The 18168-nt window shown below is 49.3% G+C and overlaps 2 protein-coding genes across 2 annotated transcripts; one reads left to right on the top strand and one right to left on the bottom strand.

Moving 5' to 3' along the window:
- Nucleotides 1-894: 894 nt before the first annotated feature.
- On the top strand, nt 895-5152 carry LOC142188706 (uncharacterized). The gene is made up of 4 exons (XM_075261944.1): nt 895-1025; nt 1100-1285; nt 1378-1501; nt 2616-5152. The coding sequence occupies exons 1-4, from the start codon at nt 960-962 to the stop codon at nt 4649-4651; spliced, it is 2412 nt and encodes an 803-aa protein (XP_075118045.1). The 5' UTR covers nt 895-959; the 3' UTR covers nt 4652-5152.
- A 9347-nt stretch (nt 5153-14499) lies between these two features.
- LOC142188708 (uncharacterized) lies at nt 14500-16634 on the bottom strand. The gene has a single exon (XM_075261946.1). It carries the CDS (start codon nt 16045-16047, stop codon nt 14788-14790), a length of 1260 nt encoding a protein of 419 aa, XP_075118047.1. The 5' UTR covers nt 16048-16634; the 3' UTR covers nt 14500-14787.
- Nucleotides 16635-18168: the final 1534 nt, after the last annotated feature.

Genomic DNA, 18168 nt, shown 5'->3' with positions numbered 1-18168 from the left:
TGGGGGGTGATATAGGAGGTAGCAGGGGGTGATATAGGAGGTAACGGGGTGATATGGGAGGTAGCAGGGGGTGATATAGGAGGTAGCAGGGGGGTGATATAGTAGGTAGCAGGGGGTGATATAGGAGGTAGCAGGGGGTGATATAGGAGGGAGCAGGGGGTGATATAGGAGGTAGCAGGGGGTGATATAGGAGGTAGAAGGGGGTGATATAGGAGGCAGCAGGGGGGGGGATATAGGAGGTAGCAGGGGGGTGATATAGGAGGTAGCAGGGGGTGATATAGGAGGTAGCAGGGGGTGATACAGGGGGTAGCAGGGTCGGATATAGGAGGTAGCAGGGGGTGATATAGGAGGTAGCAGGGGGTGATATAGGAGGTAGCAGGGGGTGATATAGGAGGTAGCAGGGGGTGATATAGGAGGTAGCAGGGGGTGATATAGGAGGTAGCAGGGGGTGATATAGGGGGTACCAGGGTCGGATATAGGAGGTAGCAGGGGGTGACACAGGAGGTAGCAGGGGCGGTATTGCTTATACAGGGGTCAGACACTTCTGTAATAGAGGTGACTGTCATTACACAAACATAAGACTTTATGAGCCGTCACCAGTCGTGTCCTGTAACATGTGGATGGAGCTCGGTGACAGACATCACACTTGGTTACTCGCCTCTCCGGGCTCTTGGGACCTCTGAGGACTGTGATCACATGGTGTCGCCCAATGACCGGCCTCAGTGGTCCATGACGCTCGGGACTCCGTAGGACGCTGGTTTGTATGTTTGTCACTTCCTCTGATCATTGTCGTCTGAAGACCCCGCGGTAACTACAAATCTACAGGCGGAACTTCACGAATATTGTAATAAGCCACATGAAGAAAATCAGGTCAATTATCATATTTGTAGGGCCCGAGCTCCAGGTCACTCTTCTGACAACCGGTGTATCTTGTAATCCAGCCTGACCGACCCCAGACGATGGACGACCACGAGGATGAGATATTACACCTGACCCTGGAGATGATCTGTCTGCTGACCGGAGAGGTGAGGGGTCTGGGGGTCGGAGATCACCCGTCACATGGCTGACTGTATGTACTGACACGTATCTCCATATGTAGGACTGCACAGTAGTGAAGAAGACCTCCGGGGAGTGTGTGACCCCCAACAGCCGACCCCGTGCGCCTCAAGAATCAGGAAGGAGCCGGAGCCCCAAAACAGAGTCACCGCATTCACGAAACAAAAGCAACGCCCAGAAGACCCTCCTGGACCTCACCAACAAAATCATTGAGCTCCTGAGCGGAGAGGTGAGCGCTGCCGGGAATGCTGGGACATTAGAGACTAACACAAGGGATGATGTGTCTGGAGGATGATGAGGACGGTGTCATTGTGTTGTCAGGTTCCTATAAGGTGTCAGGATGTCACCGTCTATTTCTCCATGGAGGAGTGGGAGTATTTAGAAGGACACAAGGATCTGTACAAGGAAGTGATGATGGACGACCCCCAGACCCCCACATCACCAGGTAAGAGGAGAGATGGTAGAGAGCAGTATGGAGGGGCCCCTAGATCCCCTCCCCATCATCTGACCCCCACATCACCAGGTAAGAGGAGAGATGGTAGAGAGCAGTATGGAGGGGCCCCTAGATCCCCCCCCCCCATCATCTGACCCCCACATCACCAGGTAAGAGGAGAGATGGTAGAGAGCAGTATGGAGGGCCCCTAGATCCCCCCCCCCATCATCTGACCCCCACATCACCAGGTAAGAGGAGAGATGGTAGAGAGCAGTATGGAGGGGCCCCTAGATCCCCCCCATCATCTGACCCCCACATCACCAGGTAAGAGGAGAGATGGTAGAGAGCAGTATGGAGGGGCCCCTAGATCCCCCCCCCCATCATCTGACCCCCACATCACCAGGTAAGAGGAGAGATGGTAGAGAGCAGTATGGAGGGGCCCCTAGATCCCCCCCCATCATCTGACCCCCACATCACCAGGTAAGAGGAGAGATGGTAGAGAGCAGTATGGAGGGGCCCCTAGATCCCTCCCCCCCCATCATCTGACCCCCACGTCACCAGGTAAGAGGAGAGATGGTAGAGAGCAGTATGGAGGGGCCCCTAGATCCCCCCTCCCCCATCATCTGACCCCCCCATCACCAGGTAAGAGGAGAGATGGTAGAGAGCAGTATGGAGGGGCCCCTAGATCCCCCCCATCATCTGACCCCCACATCACCAGGTAAGAGGAGAGATGGTAGAGAGCAGTATGGAGGGGCCCCTAGATCCCCCCCCCATCATCTGACCCCCCACATCACCAGGTAAGAGGAGAGATGGTAGAGAGCAGTATGGAGGGGCCCCTAGATCCCCCCCCCCATCATCTGACCCTCACATCACTGGGTAATTCTCAGTACATCAGGGGCAATTACCTGTCCATTATTCTGTCACCCCATCGGTGCCTCGGCAGCACAACCTAATGCGTCGCCTGTCCTTGTCCCATGATGGGCGCAGCGCCAACCTCCAACTGGGACCGATGTATTCTCTAAGCACTTTGACAATTGTATGGGAACTGCCAGTAGCCAAAATTGCACCAAAAAGTTCATTTTTCTTTAAATTGTGTCCAATCTTAATATATTTCTCTTTCTTGTAGAACTTTCCGAGGAGAAGACGTCTTCACTGGGATTCCGTGACCCGATATCTTCTTCAGAGTCTGTAGAGAAGCAGCTCAAGTCGGTAAAGCCAGATTGTAAGGCTAAAATAGCGCCAAGCCAAGAAGACCCCTCCCCTGTATCTGATCATATACGATCAGGTCGTCTCCACAGTGTCACCAGCTATATCACCATCGATGATACAGACCCAGATTCGCCCGCCATCACCGATAAAGTCTCCTGCTTTGTAGATACCAACCTTCACACACATGATATCTCTAGTATGGAGGAATCCACTTCAAGTCAAGAAGGAAGCCTGAGCGACGTCCTTCTCCATAATATCAAGGAGGAATCCTCGTGGGATGAGGAGAATGTGATTTACATCCCTGCAGATGACCTGCCATACCCATCTGTTCACATGAAGCAGGACCTGGTCTCATGGGAAGAAGAAGAGGAAGAAGACGAGCACTTCAGCCACAACATGTACGCGCCTGCAGAGCTCACACAACAGTATCTCTCCAACCACATCAGCGTCGAGTCCGTCTCTTTCGACGATTTAGCCTTTCCCAGCTATAACCAGTTCCCTAAATATCAAAGAACTCCAGTAAGTCAGGAACTGTACGAATGTGGGGAATGTGACAAGTATTTTCTAAGCACTTCCCAGCTGGTCATCCATCAGAGGTCACACGCCAGGCAGAAGTCCTACAACTTTCCTGAGAAGGACAACCTGGATCATCAAGTAAGCGTGCACTACAGCGAGCGACCCTACCAGTGCACCGAATGCGGCAAACAGTTCTTCGAGAAAGGCAAGTTAGTCCGCCATATAAAGTCCCACACGGGGGAGAAGCCATACGCTTGTTCACAATGTGATAAAAGGTTCCTCGAGAACTGGAAATTAATCCGGCACCAAAAAACCCACGCGGGCGAGAAGCCCTACTGCTGCTTCGAATGCGGGAAACAGTTCTCTGACAAGGTGACGTTACTCAACCATCAAAGAATTCACATGGGGGAGAACGAATCTCTGTGCTCGGAATGTGGAATGGATTTTCTGGATAGGACCTCGCTTGTGGTCCATCTGATGCAGCACACGGGAGAGAAACCTTTCGAGTGTTTGGAGTGTGGGAAACTTTTTGCTTACAAGTCCTCGCTCTCTCAGCACAAGATGATTCACTCGACAGGACAACACTATCTCAGCTCTCAATATAGCAAGCAACTTAATGACTTCCCAGAGTCTTCGGACACCAAGAGGAACGACTTGAGACATAAACTCCACGAGTGTTCGGAATGCAGGAAGTGTTTTTCAAGCCATTCCCTACTTGTCATCCATCAACGGTCCCATACGGGGGAGAAACCCTTCAGATGTTCTGAATGCGGGAAGTGTTTTGCCATCAATGCTCAACTTGTGAAGCATCTGAGGACTCACACGGGGGAGAAGCCATTCGAATGTACTGAATGCGGAAAAGGCTTGTCCTCCAATGCTGAGCTTGTCGCCCACTGGAGAATCCACACGGGAGAGAGACCCTATAAATGCAGCGAATGCGAAAAGTGTTTCAGTATGAAGGCCTCGCTGACCGAACATTTAAGAGTCCACACGGGGGAGAAACCCTATTTATGTTCCGAATGTGGAAAATGTTTTGCCGGAAAGTCAACCCTACTGAAACACAAGAAGATCCACAAAGAGGACAAGGAACAGATGTGTTCTTATTGCGGGATGTGTTTCATGGATCGGTACTCATTGGCCACACATAGGAAGAGCCACCAGATAATCGATAAGGAGGTCAAGCTCTACATCTGCTCCGAGTGCGGCAAATGTCTGAGACATAAGTCCTCCCTTGTTATACACCAACGTAGTCACACCGGCGAAAAGCCCTTCGCTTGTCTAGAATGTGGCAAATGTTTTATAAGTCAGTCGAAACGGGCGGCACATCGGAGAATCCACACCGGGGAGAAACCCTACGAGTGCTCTTTATGTAGGAAACGCTTCAGACTTTCTTCACATCTCAGTAGACATAACAAAATCCATTCCCAGAAGAAGTAACTTGTGATAGACGCGGACGTGCACTCACTTCTGACAAGAGAAGCCGTCTGAACTCAATGGCATTGATCTTCTGAATGGATGTCCACCAAGAGCCGATGGTTGGCCAGTCGTCCTTCAGTTCAGTGGTCCATTAGAGAGAGTCTTTGGATTCTAGTGTATTTAGTCCAGGCTGATACTAGGATAGAAGATGAAGTAGTCATAGACTGTAGAACTTTGTGTAGCACCGATGACAGAGGTGGACAATGAAACCTGGACTTGTGAGGAGACCTTTCCTAAGAGGAGTTGCCCATCGTAACGAGATGACACCAACCGAGCGCCGAATATGCAATGAACGGTTTATATTGTATTTGCCTCTTCATCAGGGAATGTATATAACCATAAGTATTGACCCCCCCCCCCCATCATCACGCAGGATCGGCTGGAGCTAGAGCGCGATGACACTGTATTAACACTAACTACTACTAAAACAAGTGACCTGTAACCAAATAACAATAAAATACTGTGCAGCACCCGATCCCGGGACTCCGCTCTCACACTGCTCATGAATTGGTGTCCAAACTGCTGTTTCTTGGTAGACCTAAAGAGGTATTCCGACAAACAACACTTATCTCCTATCCTTAGCAGAATGGTAGTCTCAGAGTCCCCTGAATGGAGTGGTAGTGCGCATGGTTGGCCACCGCTCCAATGCTATAGAGATCTGGCTTCCGCTATTCTGGTCTGTCCCATAATGAATGGGGTAAAGGTCGGACTCACAGTGATGAGACCCTTTAAGAGCTGCCATACAAGGCACAACTATATATGGTCTAAGTACTAAGCCTAGATTAACACCGTAGGGGCCGGGGTGGCCCGCTATAGACCACACTTTCCATGATCTTGCTGGCCCTAAAGGTTTCTTCCATGTTTTGGCTCCACTATTGGCTTTTGGCTTCCAACTACTGATGGAAAATACTGCCCAGAATACTGTTGTCTGAATAGGGCCTTAGGGGTATTTACACACTGGCCTTTATCTGTAATGGACTGATGTGAGGGCTGATGTGACCCCAGTTATTATAGGAGTATTATTATAGACAGGAGTGACGCCTTATACACCAGGAGGAAGGAAACCATCGATGGAGAGAACTTGGCCCATACGTCATCTTCAGTGTATTACTGAAGGCAACCTAGAGAAGATGTTTGCACTGACACAAGGACATCAGAGCAGAGGCCTAATACATACAACCATGAGATGATGGGGCCACAGAATGACCTTACACAGCTGAGGTTCAGGTCCTAAACTCGGCACTGCCGCCCCGCTGGATTCATGTGCTTTGGCTCCTCTCTGGTAGCTCGGAGCTTGCGTGCGTTGTCCCTGTGTGCCAGGACGTTATATGAGACCTTGTGTAGTGTTTGGAGACGGTAGGTTGTCCTGGTGGCCATGATGACGTCTGGGTGTAACGGGTGCAGAACCTCAGTAAATTTAAGCTTTTAGAAAAGGCAGATTTTTTTTAGTTGGATCCTGGAGAAGCCTTTTTGGGGGGCATTTCCATCCATAGGAAAGAGGATAACTTGCAGATTGGTGGGGGTCCAACCACAGAGGCCCCCACCAATGAGTAGAATGGGGGAGCTTTGTACACCTTTATGACAAGGAGCCAAGGTCAGGATGGGCACCACATGGCACCATCATTTCAGGGGGAGCAGCGATCGTAGCTGAGCGTTGTTTATCCATCATCTCTGGTTCTCCATCTGGTGATCCAGGAGGTCGCCATCATGTTAGGTGTTTTTGGGGAAGAGAATCTGGACTTGTCCAAAGAAAACACTAGTTGGGGGAGATGACGAGACCTTCAGATGAGCAGACAAGTGGAGTGTCATCCCCGCCGTACATGTGATTGACCCCAACCCAACAAGGTTGACGTAAGGTCATTGGCTTCTCCCCCAAACACTGATGTAGGGTGTTAATGTGCTCGATCCTTTATTCCTGTGGTAACAAAGCCATGACCCCAGGTTTCCGGAAGAGGCGCTTCCCCTCACAACATCAAAACAAACTCGCATACCCAGCCAAGCCAAGTGTGAGTCAGAAACATGGCAGTCAGCCGATGCTACTGTAGTGTAGGGGTGACTTGGGGACATGGAGGTCGAGTATTACTATGGAGTCTTGATTGGTTGGTGGGACCCTTGGCCCTTGGGGACATGGAGGTCGAGTATTACTATGGAGTCTTGATTGATTAGTGGGACCCTTGGCCCTCTTCCTTGACAGACCCTTCTCTGTAATAAGTCACAGACTCCAATGTAAAGACTATTCTTATACTCCTAATATCCAGGTATAAAACATTCCCGGCCATAGCCCTCGACTTACAATTTTCTTATTGAATGAAATTCTTGACTTAAGATTTTAGTGTGGCCAAAATCCTCCAAAACCCCCAATTTCAGCCGGGTCTGACCTTCTAATCTGTATGGGGGCACCTGACTCCCCTCGATGGCAGATGTTGGGGAAGAAACAAATAGGACGGTTGGGTTTCCGCAGGTCGGATCTTTGTGTTGTCTGGGCAGACAAGCTGTGGTGAGGAGTCTGGGTGCATGCACACTGAGTAACGCCGGGCGTGTATGAGAGCCGTACACGCCGGCATTACAGCAGACTGCCGAACACTTCCCATTCACTTCAATGGGAGCGCTCGTAACAGCGGCGTTTACGAGCGCTCCCATTGAAGTGAATGGGAAGTGTTCGGCAGCCCTGCTGTAACGCCGGCGTGTACGGCTCTCATACACGCCCGGCGTTACGTAGTGTGCATGCACCCTCTGACTGCGCCTTTCCCCATTCAGGACACTTGCACACTCGGCTGAGCATGCATGTATGGTGGAGTCCGGAGGATAGCGGCTGGCCTAACAAGCGCTCCACCAGCACCGATCTAAGGCTGTGTTCACATCTGCGGCAGAGTCTCCAGCACAGACCTATTAGAATTAGTGGATGAAAAAATCTTGCAAGCCCAAACTTTTTGTCTGGCCATTTCTGTTAAAAAGAATGGATATCCAATGGAGAACGGGAACATCGGCGCCCGTGTGAGCCTCGCAAAGTGTGTACGGTTAGTCTTGCAGATAACAAAATCCAGCCTATCCCATCCATTGCAATAATGAGCCGCATATAACGCAACGTGTGAATCCCACTCTAGCCTCGTTCCATCTACAATCCTCTAATCACAAGTCTTATCCACACAGAGGGCGACACTAAATAGTGGGCAAGGAAGGCGGCGGCACAGTGATCGAGGAGAAGCTTCGTGAAGGTTTTTGGCTTGAAGAGTCTGGCACACCCAGAGGTCTGTAATAGGAGTGTTATAGCGAGAGGACCAGGGGGCGTAACTACCAGGGTAACGGCTGCCACAGGGCCCAGGACATTAGGGGACCAGCGGAACTCGCTACCACTGCAGATTTTTATTTTTTTTTTAAAGGGATCCTGTCATTCAAACACATTTTTTCTTGTTGACACGTAGGGATAGCCTTAAAGAGGACCTTTCACGGATTTGGGCACATGCGGTGTTATATACCACTGGAAAGCCGACAGTGCGTTGAATTCAGCGTGCTGTCGACTTTCCCGATCTGTGCCCCAGGTGAAGAGCTATCGATGCCGGTACCATAGCTCTTTACAGTCAGAAGGGTGTTCCTGACAGTCAGTCAGGAACGTCCTTCTCCACAGCAGTGCCTATCACGCTGTACAGTGTGAGCGGGGAGGAACACCCCCTCCTTTTGCTCACAGTGCTCGTCCATAATGGAGTATTATCAGGAGGGGAGGGGACGTTCCTCCCCGCTCCACAGTACAGTGCGATAGGTGCTGCTGTGGAGAAGGACGTTCCTGACTGACTGTAAAGCGCTACAGTACCGGGACCACTAGCTCTTCATCCGGGGCACAGATCGGGAAAGCCGACAGTGTGCTTAATTCAGGAGTATATAGAACTGCCTGTGCCCCAAAACATGAAAGGTCCTCTTTAAAAAAGGCTATTCGTCTTCTGCCCTTAGATGTCTTCTCCACGCAACGGTTCGGAATAAATCCTGGTTTTTGTTGGTATGCAAATTAGTTCTTTTGCAGCACTGGGGGTGGGCCCAATGCTGCGAGAGAACTCTCCAGCACCGCCTCCACTATATATAAGCCACTCTATAGGATATAAGCCACTATATAAGTCACTCTATCATCCACTATCTGGTTTCTGTTGTAGATTTTTCATTGGGATTTGGATCTCAGAAGTTTTTATATTTAGATGTTTTTGTATTAAGTGTCGATAGAAAACCTTTCATGTCTATGGAGTTGTAAAAAATCTTTCACACGAGCACTAATGCGTCCCCTTTGGGTTTAGACACAACATTTTAAAAAAAAACCCTGCAATTTTTGATGCTCTGTTTATGGTTCAAAAAGTGCCGCCTATGACCAGCCAAAAAGTTTGTAGGTTTGAGTATGGGGGCAGGTACTTTGTAGGTGGATACAGAGAATTGTCATATGAAATCTACTCTATAGAGTCCTGACTCCTGTTACACCTCGGCTCGTCTATATGTGCCAGGTTACCTGGGGGACATTGGGGCGCACAGGCGTAAGGTGACCACCCTGTGGAGTCGTCGTCAGGTTTGGGTGAATTATCTTAAGTGAGAATGGATTCCATGTGGAGCTTGTGACGTAGTCACTGTCATAGGATCATTCAATGGCCTTATCCTGAATTAGAGGATCTTCACTGAATCTGACGGACCGTGACTGTCGGCCATCGGAGTCAGTGATCAGGCCTCTCGACTTCACAGCTTAGTCTGGGATACTTAGAGGTACCAGATATTGGACCACCATCGATCTGATATTGATGCTCTATCCATATTTAAGTCCCAGAAAACCCCTTTAAATTCATGTTGGCTGAGCCCATCGATACCAGGGGCAGTGACAGAATCGGAGAGTTGGATTCCAACATGTTTGATCCTTTTGACTTGAAGGGAGAACTCAGGGTTCTTGAGCCCCTAACAGAAATTGGCGCCCAACGTGGGGCACCAATAATCGGTCAATGTGCAGCCAATAGTGTACCGATCCACTCACCGTCCCATTTTGGAGTCGGGCCCGGAAGACCTCAGATGAATAAAACAGTGTTGTAAGGTAAGCCCTTGTCTTGCCAAATAACTAATCTGAGTTCCTACGTGTCCCGGATCCTGTGTGTCGATGAGTGAGATTAGTTGCTGCATGTTTTTGTAACAATCGGTGCCATATTATATAGTACGGAAGAACCTAAGGAGTATGTTGTCTGTAGCGGGGTGGGAAACGTTATACCTCATTCTTTGTCTACTGTCCATGCTGTCATTTGGTTGCTACATCTGTTATAAAGTGTATAAGGTGGCACCGAAAGAGAGAGTCATTCTCCATCCTTAATCTGTAGAGATGCAAGAGGAAAGTACTGAGTGATTGAAAAATCCTTGTTTTGGAACACTAGCCTCCACCCGTGCCTGGACGGTCAGGGTCGAATGAGACCCGAGTAGTAGCACTAAGGACTGAGTAGTATCTGCGCAAGTACGTGCAAAGATTCAGGGGTGTTTCAGTAAAGGGACATAGACAGAAAGTTGAGTCTGTGGAAACCGAATGAGGTTTTATCCTGAGCACTACACCAGAATTTTGCACATCAGAGATTAGTTCAAGGAAAACAGAGTGACTGTTTGGGAGTTCCCACTAAGAGAAGTCAAAGTGACCCTCGAGAAGTCAAAGTGACCCTCTATTGTCTTAATTGCCCTAGAGGAGTGGGAAGCTCACGGCTGATTAGCTACCAGCCAGTATGGGGGAGGGACCCTCTGAAATAGGGTACACCCCATATGAACTAATAGAGATGGGAGAAGGAAAAGAAGTTACCGACCAAGTAAAATGATCCTTAAGAGAGCAGGGGTTCCTAAGACAGGACTGTTTGATAGTAAATTTTGGAACCAATGGAGATTAGATCATGCAGGACAGATACGGGAGCATAAGTTACAAAGGGGAATATATGCTCTGATTGAAGGTAGTAACAGAACAGAGGCGGAGGATTGGCCTCAAAAATCGGGTGATAAGGCGGTTGTACTATATGCTTTACCCTGCGCCGTGATTTTAAGTAAAAAAAGGATGGCAGATTCCACCCTCTGCACCCCCACCATATGGAGGTCCAGAGGGATGGACTTGTAGGGTTTGTGAATAACAAAATCCTTACTACAGAGAAACTTGTCTGGCGTGTGGAGCTCATCGCCCCCACGTACAACAAGTAAAAATGCTGCAACCACCGGATGATGAGATCCTTCCACCTTCTCCCTTCTACAGGTCAACCATTGAGAACCATCAATCTTACTGCCCAGTTTAGTAGACATCAGCCCGGCAGTACAGAAACCACTAGGAGCGGGGACGAGTTCTTAGATAGATTACAATTATGGTGTGACAAACAAGCAGAAACCAGACGCACCGCTGTGACTACCTGTAAAAGGGAGAAGAGAGTCTGTTGAAGCTTATTATGGCAGACTACTCACCAAGGTAGTAGACTCTGGGTGGGACCAGGCCCCTGATGCTTTGAAAAACGCCATGATTGCTGAAGCATTTATGCAAGGAATCAGACCAAATATGGCCGAAAAGATCAGAAGCTGCACCCCAGACTGGAGACGCACAAACCCAGATGACTTGTATGCCAAGGCTGTTGGGTTTGCTGTAGATGAGAGAGAAAGGCAGCCGCTCCGGTGAAAAATTACACCAATTCAGGTACCCTAAACCCGGGAAATCCGAGTGATCAAGGCCGCCTGGGCACCCGCCCTAGACAACAAGGGTGGAGCGGAACTCGAAAGTGTTTTAATAGTGGAAAACAGGGACATCTGGCCAGGGATTGTTGGTGCCCAAAACAAAGTGACAATTGTGGAAAACCTGCCCCTAATCAGGGTTCGGAACAACACACAATAAAGGTTAGGCCCTCCTACCCCAGTGTCCCTCTTATCTTCAGCAGAAAGAGGTATACAAATTTTCCAACCTGTATTGATTAATGGAAAGGAGGTGCCGTTCCTCATAGACACTGGGGCAACTAAATCTTTTGTCAGGAAAGTCATTGTCACTCATTTTGATTTACCCCTGACTGGTGAGAGTCAGATGGTTCAGGAAGTATCAGGTCCCCCTGCCCTGTTTTCTCAAACAACGCCCATAGAAACGTCCTTTCAGGGGAGCAGGATTTTGATTCCTTGTTTCTGAAACCTCAGACAATTGTGAAAGTCAGAGCTCACACAAAGGGAAGAGACCCTGAGAGTATCGGAAATGAGAAGGCTGATCAAGCAGCGGCACTACTGCCATGGAAGGGTCTCAACCAGGTGAGCAAAATAGACATTGACCTAGCAGACCCCAAGGGGTTGTACTCTAAGGTGACTGGTGCCAGAGAATGTGAAGGAATGTGGAAAATGAGGGATAGATTGTGTCTGCCTGCAGCAGCATACCCCCAAATGGCTGGTTTGGCCCACGGTAAGGTGCATGCCTCTTGAAATGCCATGGAGTCACTAGTGGGTAAACTGTAGTTTGCCCCAGGTTTTGGAAGGGCTGCAGGGAATCACGTAAAAGCATGTCACATAGGTGCTCTACACAATCCAGGGCAGGTAGTTAAGACACACCACATGCACACCAAAATCCCTGTATCCATTCTTGAGAATACAAGTAGTTTACATACAATTGCCTGAATCTGGAACATACGAATATGTGTTGATCTGTGCGGATTTGTTCTCAAGTTGGATCCGGTCAGACGAGTAACCGCACAGGTAACTGCCAAGACATTGATATCTGAGCTTGTGTGTAGATTGGGGATACCTGAGATGAGAGAGTCTGATAGAGGGACACAATCCACAGGCGAGATAATGAAGGGAATAATGTCTGTGTTGGGGGATTGAGCAGAGTTCAGGCAAAGTGGGAAGGTTGAATGGCACACTCAAGTCAAAAATCCAGAAAGCCATGGCAGAGACAGGAAGGCCCTGGCCAGAGTGCCTGTCTCTAGCATTATACTCAGGGAGGACCACTCCTAACACTAAGACAGGTCTGTCACCATTTGAGGTGCTTGTTGGAAGTGTGCCTAGACTAAGGTTGTATTTTCCCCAGACTGTACAACTCAATTATGACAGCACTGCCAGCTATGTCCAGAACTTGTGACAAAGACTGAAAGTAACACATGAGCAGGTTTTCTTCTATTCCAGACCCTTCTGAGTTTTCAGGAACACACAGCTTGCAGCCTGGTGATTGGGTGGTCGTGAAAAGACATACCAGGAAGCCTCTTGAACCCAGATATGACGGTCCCTCCCAAGTGCTGCTGACAACTGCCACTTCAGTCAAATTGGAAGGAAAATCTACCTGGATACACGCTTCCCATTGTAAAAAGGTTCCTGAACCACGGCAAGAAGGAAAAGATGGACATTATTTGTTTTATGCTTTCTTAAAGGACTCACTCCTGCCACCTTTGTAGTTGATAAGACTAAATGCAAGAGCCATATCTAAACACACTGTACAAGAGAGCGACCGATAACGCCCCTAGGGAAAGTGGTAGACCTCATTGGGTCCAAATAGGTTCTGGAAACAAGATAGTGAGTGCTGTACTCGTATATCCTATGATTATGCAGATGTGGGATCAAGTGGTAGAAGCCACCGATTACCTAGATGATCAAATATGGGGTATCTTAGGCGTACTTAATACCATCATAGCAGTGCAAAACCAGCTGATCAGTCACCAACCAACACACCCTGGTACTAGATTATGTCACTGCAGCCCAGGGTGGGATGTGTCAGGTGGTGGGACCTACCTTTTGCCATTATATCGATCCAGAAGGTAATATCAAAGGAAAACAAGAATTAGAGGATATATAACAAACTAAGGGAAGAGTACGAGAAGGAGGTTGTGCAAAATGAAGATAGCTGGTGGGCTAACACTTTCCTTTTTGAATCCTGCTAATTGGTTCAAGGGCATAGGTGGATGGATAACGGGGATATTACAAACCATTATACAGGCTGCCATGATTATATTGCTTATATATTACTTTCTCAAGCTAATTTGATATGTTTTAATCGATGTTATGATAAAGATAAACATAACTGGTAGACATTATAGGAATATCAGAAGGGGAATCCAGCGGGACTGGCATCTACATTGTAGGTGAATGTACTCATCTGATATGAGAATAATGTCTAAAATGAGGGAATTGTGAAGGGTTAAACAAAAGAACTGTGTAGAGATAAACAAGTATTGGTTCACCGAGTTCTAAACTAAAGACACTACCAGTTAAAGGCGTGAGGATCTTAACATGACCAAATAAGGACAAATACCTTGCAGCTTGCTTGTAACTGTAGTGCTATAGAAAACCTGTCCTTCTGCTTTAATAAACTGAAGCATACTGAACATGATACCCTGGTGTCAGTCTGTATGTCTCCCGAGCTCATACACTTCTTCCTGATCAATTAGAACTACAACAACATAACTCAGGGGTCTTGAGCCCCTAACACCAGTGATGGCCGCTCGAGTTTCTCCTCATCCATAACATTATCCTGGCTAGGCCAAAAGTCTCTCTGTAGGGAGGGGTTGGAAAAGATAGGAGGTGACTGAGGTGGGGGCCGTCTTAAGGGAACGGGCAGGAGATTAAAGGGGCGCTCTAGACAAAAGTGATACACTGAGGGGTCGGTGCTTTATACAACAATTATAAGACGCCCAAGAGAGATTCCCTGCGTCGTGTGCTCAGGACAAGGTAAGTGGCTACCACTAAAGGGTTGGGAACCGGTCTCTATACACATTGTTGTTCCCCCATTTTGGTATCCAGATCGCTCGTCCCAACCTTGATCATCATATAACAGGACACGGCAGGACCAGATCACACACACGAGCTTGTACATCTTCTATTTATTATTATTTTAGGCTTGGAAGTTGATGTCTTTTATTGGGGTGTGTTCACACAGAGGAATTCTCTTCATGTTCGCCGCTCCTTATTAGGCCTTGATGAATGTCTGGAGCTGCGGACGCCATGGCAGGATCGAGCAGGACTCTTCTTATTTACACATCCGGCTGCAATCTCTGCTTCCCATTAAAATCAATGGGGGGGGGGTCGGATTCTGGGAGAAAATCCACCCCCAAATCCATGGCAAAGTCCTCCATGTGAACACAGCCTTACTGGCAAGAATAGAGAAGACATTAATTCCCTGCGGAGTGCAGACTACAATGTATAAGAAGTTCAGAGTTGCTCATAAAATAGGTCTCACACTGCGGGCACTTGAAGGGTTTGCTGAAGCGGTGGACTTCTTGGTGCTTGAGAAGACTGGAGCTGTATCTGTAGGACTGACCGCAGTCTGAACAGGCGTATGGTTTCTCTCCTGTGTGAAGTCTATAGTGCCTGGACAGGCTGGATTTATCATTGAAGCGTCGGCCACATTCAGAACACATGAACGGTTGCTCCCCGGTGTGGATCCTCAAGTGGCGGACGTAGTGTGAGCGATCGGAGAAGGATTTCCCGCACTCGGAGCAGGAGAACTGTTTTTCCTTGGAGTGGTATTGCTGGTGCTTCACAAGGAGCGCGTTATTCCTAAAACACGTCCCACACTCTGAACATAGAAAAGGCACATCTCCGGTGTGGACCTTCTCGTGTTTGAGAAGCTGGTAGTTTCTGGTGAAGCGTTTGCCGCACTCGGCACATTCGAAGGGCTTCTTCCCGGAGTGGATTTTGCAGTGGGCCACGAGCTCGTACTGGTTCACGAACCGGACCTCGCATTCGGGACACTTGAATGGCTTGGATATGAGATGGGCGTGCATTCTCTGGTGTTTGGTGAGGTAAGAGCGGTCGCTGAAGGACTTCCCGCACTCGGGACACGTGTATGGCTTCACTCCGACATGGATGCTCTGGTGCCGGATGTAGTGAGAGATTTTAGAAAAAGTTTTTCCACATTTAGGACATAAGAAAGGCTTCTCCCTGATGTGGATTTTCTGGTGAAGAGTAAAAAGTTGTTTGTTTGGGAAATTTTTATTGCACTTTAGACAGGTGAATGTTTTTGATTTTTGTTCCCCATTGCTTCCTGGCTTTTTGGTCAGAGGGGCGGTGTTCTCCAGGTTTCTGCCCAGTTGCCCCATTTTTACTTTGCCTTTCACAGTATGATGTGACCTCGCGACGACTTCTGTGGGGTCATCTTTCTTGGTTGGTACAAAAAGTCTCTTGTTTGGTGGAGTCGTAACATTTTTATTCACATCCCCATTGGTGAAGTTTCCTTCGTCCCATGAGACTGGTTCCTCCTTAATCTGAAGATATGAATATTGTGGTGTAAGATCTGTGGCTGTGGACATTTTGGGGTTTTCTCCATCATACGGCACAGGTTCCTTTTTAACATGAGGTGACGGATCTTGCCAGACTTGTTCTGTAGGTGTATGTGGGGACGGTGCGTCGGCCTCTTTAAGATTTCCCATTTGCCGCTGCGTTACTCCTGCAGTTCTTGTTTGCTTCGGTCTCGAAACTTCATCGTTGAGCTTTTAACTCTGTTAGACTTTGGGGTGGACTCGGGGCCATGAACTCCTGAGGGTTTATAGAAACCATCGCAGTTACCTGTAATCAGAGAAAGGTCAGAGGTCTTATATACAGGTGGTGACATTTATATTCTATTAGTGCGGAGTCCCTCTAAGGACAGAGAATTACTGACAAGAAAACCTCCCGAAGTGGAGCCAAATAATTCAGCGCAGTCGGATACTATAGAAAGGGGCCTGAAACACCTGAGCGAGAGCCATATGGGACACCGGGAGATGCAGCAAAGCCCTAAGGACTCTTCAGAGCTTCTACAATATAAAGTCTGTAGGGTCACGGGGGCATCGCGGGTCTTGCTATCAGGGATCCATGGGACACAACATCGCCCGATTTCATCAACTTTAGACTAATCCGGGTTCACATGTACATCGGGAAAACTTGCAGAGAGAAAAGTCCTCTGTGCCGACCCCCCTCTCTGATGATTTTCAGCAAAACTTGTGATAGAGTCACCTATAGATACACCGACAAATTATGGCTCCCGTGTCAGGACAAATACCTGGCAGATGATGGGGGGGGGGGAGATCTAGGGGCCCCTCCATACTGCTCTCTACCATCTCTCCTCTTACCTGGTGATGTGGGGGTCAGATGATGGGGGGGGGGATCTAGGGGCCCCTCCATACTGCTCTCTACCATCTCTCCTCTTACCTGGTGATGTGGGGGTCAGATGATGGGGGGGGGATCTAGGGGCCCCTCCATACTGCTCTCTACCATCTCTCCTCTTACCTGGTGATGTGGGGGGTCAGATGATGGGGGGGGGGGATCTAGGGGCCCCTCCATACTGCTCTCTACCATCTCTCCTCTTACCTGGTGATGTGGGGGTCAGATGATGGGGGGGGGATCTAGGGGCCCCTCCATACTGCTCTCTACCATCTCTCCTCTTACCTGGTGATGTGGGGGTCAGATGATGGGGGGGGGATCTAGGGGCCCCTCCATACTGCTCTCTACCATCTCTCCTCTTACCTGGTGATGTGGGGGGTCAGATGATGGGGGGGGGGGATCTAGGGGCCCCTCCATACTGCTCTCTACCATCTCTCCTCTTACCTGGTGATGTGGGGGTCAGATGATGGGGGGGGGGATCTAGGGGCCCCTCCATACTGCTCTCTACCATCTCTCCTCTTACCTGGTGATGTGGGGGTCAGATGATGGGGGGGGGGATCTAGGGGCCCCTCCATACTGCTCTCTACCATCTCTCCTCTTACCTGGTGATGTGGGGGTCAGATGATGGGGGGGGGGATCTAGGGGCCCCTCCATACTGCTCTCTACCATCTCTCCTCTTACCTGGTGATGTGGGGGTCAGATGATGGGGGAGGGGGGATCATCTAGGGGCCCCTCCATACTGCTCTCTACCATCTCTCCTCTTACCTGGTGATGTGGGGGTCAGATGATGGGGGGGGGGGATCTAGGGGCCCCTCCATACTGCTCTCTACCATCTCTCCTCTTACCTGGTGATGTGGGGGTCAGATGATGGGGGGGGGGATCTAGGGGCCCCTCCATACTGCTCTCTACCATCTCTCCTCTTACCCGGTGATGTGGGGGTCAGATGATGGAGGGGGGGATCTAGGGGCCCCTCCATACTGCTCTCTACCATCTCTCCTCTTACCTGGTGATGTGGGGGTCAGATGATGGGGGGGGGGGATCTAGGGGCCCCTCCATACTGCTCTCTACCATCTCTCCTCTTACCTGGTGATGTGGGGGTCAGATGATGGGGGAGGGGGGATCTAGGGGCCCCTCCATACTGCTCTCTACCATCTCTCCTCTTACCTGGTGATGTGGGGGTCAGATGATGGGGGGGGGGGATCTAGGGGCCCCTCCATACTGCTCTCTACCATCTCTCCTCTTACCTGGTGATGTGGGGGTCAGATGATGGGGGGGGGATCTAGGGGCCCCTCCATACTGCTCTCTACCATCTCTCCTCTTACCTGGTGATGTGGGGGTCAGATGATGGGGGGGGGGGATCTAGGGGCCCCTCCATACTGCTCTCTTACCTGGTGATGTGGGGGTCAGATGAT

The sequence above is a fragment of the Leptodactylus fuscus genome, unplaced genomic scaffold, assembly GCF_031893055.1.
Source record: "Leptodactylus fuscus isolate aLepFus1 unplaced genomic scaffold, aLepFus1.hap2 HAP2_SCAFFOLD_677, whole genome shotgun sequence".
In the NCBI taxonomy this organism is placed as follows: Eukaryota; Metazoa; Chordata; class Amphibia; order Anura; family Leptodactylidae; genus Leptodactylus; species Leptodactylus fuscus.
This window is presented reverse-complemented; position numbering and strand designations above follow the sequence as displayed.

Coding starts and splice junctions, on each gene's coding strand:
- LOC142188706 (XM_075261944.1), top strand. CDS start 960: ATGGACGACCACGAGGATGAGATATTACACCTGACCCTGGAGATGATC. Junction 1,026..1,099: donor TCTGTCTGCTGACCGGAGAG/GTGAGGGGTCTG, acceptor CTCCATATGTAG/GACTGCACAGTAGTGAAGAA. Junction 1,502..2,615: donor CCAGACCCCCACATCACCAG/GTAAGAGGAGAG, acceptor TCTTTCTTGTAG/AACTTTCCGAGGAGAAGACG.
- LOC142188708 (XM_075261946.1), bottom strand. CDS start 16,047: ATGGGAAATCTTAAAGAGGCCGACGCACCGTCCCCACATACACCTACA.